This window comes from Micropterus dolomieu, linkage group LG23 (assembly GCF_021292245.1).
Source record: "Micropterus dolomieu isolate WLL.071019.BEF.003 ecotype Adirondacks linkage group LG23, ASM2129224v1, whole genome shotgun sequence".
NCBI classification, from domain to species: Eukaryota; Metazoa; Chordata; class Actinopteri; order Centrarchiformes; family Centrarchidae; genus Micropterus; species Micropterus dolomieu.
Genome location: NC_060172.1, coordinates 22,023,680 through 22,026,427, shown reverse-complemented (window position 1 = coordinate 22,026,427; position 2,748 = coordinate 22,023,680). Strand labels below are relative to the sequence as shown.

The following is a 2,748-nucleotide window of genomic DNA, read 5'->3' as shown; positions in this document are numbered from 1 at the left end:
ACTGCCTTTGTGAAGTTAAAAAATGGATGTCAAATAATTTCCTCCAGCTGAACTCAGACAAAACAGAAATCCTGGTCATTGGGTCCCAGCAGATGGCATACTGCCATCTGCTGGTTCCCTAGTAAATCACATTAAGCCTGTGGCAAAGAACCTTGGTGTTTGGTTTGATAGTAATTTAAATTTCGAGCAGCACACCACAAAGCTTGTTCAATCATGTTTTTATCAACGTTAATATAGCAAAAATTCGATCTATGTTAACTTTTAAGGACACCGAGACCATTTTACACGCCTTCATCTCATCACGCCTGGATTATTGCAACAGCCTTTTTACCTGTTTAACCCAAAAATCTATTGATCGACTCCAGACTGTCCAGAACTCAGCTGCCAGGCTTTTAACCAGAACAAAGAAATATGACCACATTACTCCTATTTTAGCTTCATTACACTGGCTCCCAGTATGTTTTAGAATTGACTTTAAAATTCTATTTATCACTTTTAAAGCTCTTCATGGCCTCTCGCCTTGTTATATTTCTGAACTTTTAGTCCCATACACACCAGCACGTACCTTGAGATCCTCGGGCAGAGGTCTGTTAACTAACTAACTAACTAAAGGGGACAGAGCGTTTGCTGTCAGGGCCCCGAGGCTCTGGAACAGCCTGCCCGAGGAAATCAGGTCAGCTGAGTCAGTGAACTCTTTTAAGTCCCTTCTTAAAACATACTTTTATAGGAGAGCCTTTACCGATCTTATTTGACTTTATTTTATCCCTTTTATTTTATTCTATTTTACTAATTTTATATTTATCTTAAACGTGTATTTTAGTCTTTTCAATGTTTTCATGCTTTTATCTTGTATTGTTTTTGTATTATTGTCTTTTGGGTATTATTGTTTTTACACTTGTTAAAGCACTTTGTAACTTGTTTTTGAAAAGTGCTCTACAAATAAAGATTATTATTATTATTATTAATAATAATACAGAATCTAAAGTAACAGTTTCTAGTGGTAGTTAAATTAATGTTTTTCACATTTATCAAAGAAATCTGTTGGGGGTTTAAGGTGCTGACCATAAACAGCAACAATCCCTCTAATAATCTCGAATACAAGGCATTGTCTTTTTTTTTATACAACTAAGTTCTGATTGGTCAATAGTTTCTCTAACAGAAGAAAACAGCTGTCAAAGAGCACAACACCGGACCAGATTAAAATTGCTTAACAAATCTGAGATGTGGATGGTGATTCAGAGGTCTGGAAACAGGGTAGTCAAATTTCATTTCAGTGATCAGATGTCCCAAAACAAAGCCCTATATGGCCTGGTATGTTCATCTACACTTGTCTGTGAAAGGATTTATTTAGTTGAAGTATTTTCAGAAAGGGAAACTATATTTGGTGAAGACAGAGGAAGATGTGCTTTTAAATACTGATAAAATGGGCCACAAACCCACAGCCACAGACTACAAGTAAACAAAAATATGTGTCCATATGTGTCCAAGATGTCCATAATCTATTGTAACACATATGCACACAAATACTACTGACTAATGCAGGTGTGTATGCATCATACCTGTTCCGCAATGTTGTCATTGATAACAATGGTGCCTATCTGGTCCAGCAGCTGGGCCAGTGAGGTTATGGTGGTGGTTGCTGTTGCAACATTTTCCACGCTCCGACTCCACATGAGACGGTCCAGCTCCCAATCAGCTAGTCCTGTACTGCCGCACGGTGCCACCAGGAAGCCAGGGGGAGGGGCAGACGATTGCACACCCAGCAACAGTCTGACAGGGCACAGTACAGGAAGGTTACCCCGTGTCTACAGGAAAAGCAATACCTATAGTGCTTTAGGAGTCCACTTACCGAAGCTGTGCAAGGAAAACCCCCATGACTTTGGCCATGTTGATGTTGACGTCAACAGGGAATGCAGCCTCTGGCTCATAGAAACCATTAATATTATAGACCTATAAATATATGGATAAAGACATTTTCTCTTGAATCAGTACTTAACAGTACAGTGAGTGTAAAATCACTGCATAGCTAACACATTATTATTGATATATAACACATTCACTTATGTTAAGCTACAGTGAGGAAAATAAGTATTTGAACAGCCTGCTATTTTGCAAGTTCTCCCACTTAGAAATCATGGAGGGGTCTGAAATTGTCATCGTAGGTGCATGTCCACTGTGAGAGACATAATCTAGAACAAAAAATCCAGAAATCACAATGTATGATTTTTTAACTATTTATTTGTATGATACAGCTGCAAATAAGTATTTGAACACCTGTCTATCAGCTAGAATTCTGACTCAAAGACCTGTTAGTCTGCCTTCAAAATGTCCACCTCCACTCCATTTATTATCCTAAATTAGATGCACCTGTCGTTAGCTGCATAAAGACACCTGTCCACCCCATACAATCAGTAAGAATCCAACTACTAACATGGCCGAGACCAAAGAGCTGTCCAAAGACACTAGAGACAAAATGTTACACCTCCACAAGGCTGGAAAGGGCTACGGGGAAATTGCCAAGCAGCTTGGTGAAAAAAGGTCCACTGTTGGAGCAATCATTAGAAAATGGAAGAAGATAAACATGACTGTCAATCTCCCTCGGACTGGGGCTCCATGCAAGATCTCACCTCGTGGGGTCTCAATGATCCTAAGAAAGGTGAGAAATCAGCCCAGAACTACACGGGAGGAGCTGGTCAATGACCTGAAAAGAGCTGGGACCACCGTTTCCAAGGTTACTGTTGGTAATAC

General features: G+C 39.5%; 1 protein-coding gene across 1 annotated transcript in view; it reads right to left on the bottom strand.

The window, feature by feature from the left end:
* The window catches only part of pigs (phosphatidylinositol glycan anchor biosynthesis, class S), an 8,853-nt gene that overhangs the window by 1,734 nt on the left and 4,371 nt on the right, over window positions 1-2,748 (bottom strand). Inside the window, exons 10-11 of the mRNA XM_046039843.1 lie at window positions 1,850-1,950; window positions 1,560-1,770 (exon numbers count right to left, since the gene is read on the bottom strand). Coding sequence (XP_045895799.1) covers window positions 1,560-1,770; window positions 1,850-1,950 — 312 coding nt within the window. The remainder of the gene's footprint in view (window positions 1-1,559; window positions 1,771-1,849; window positions 1,951-2,748) is intronic.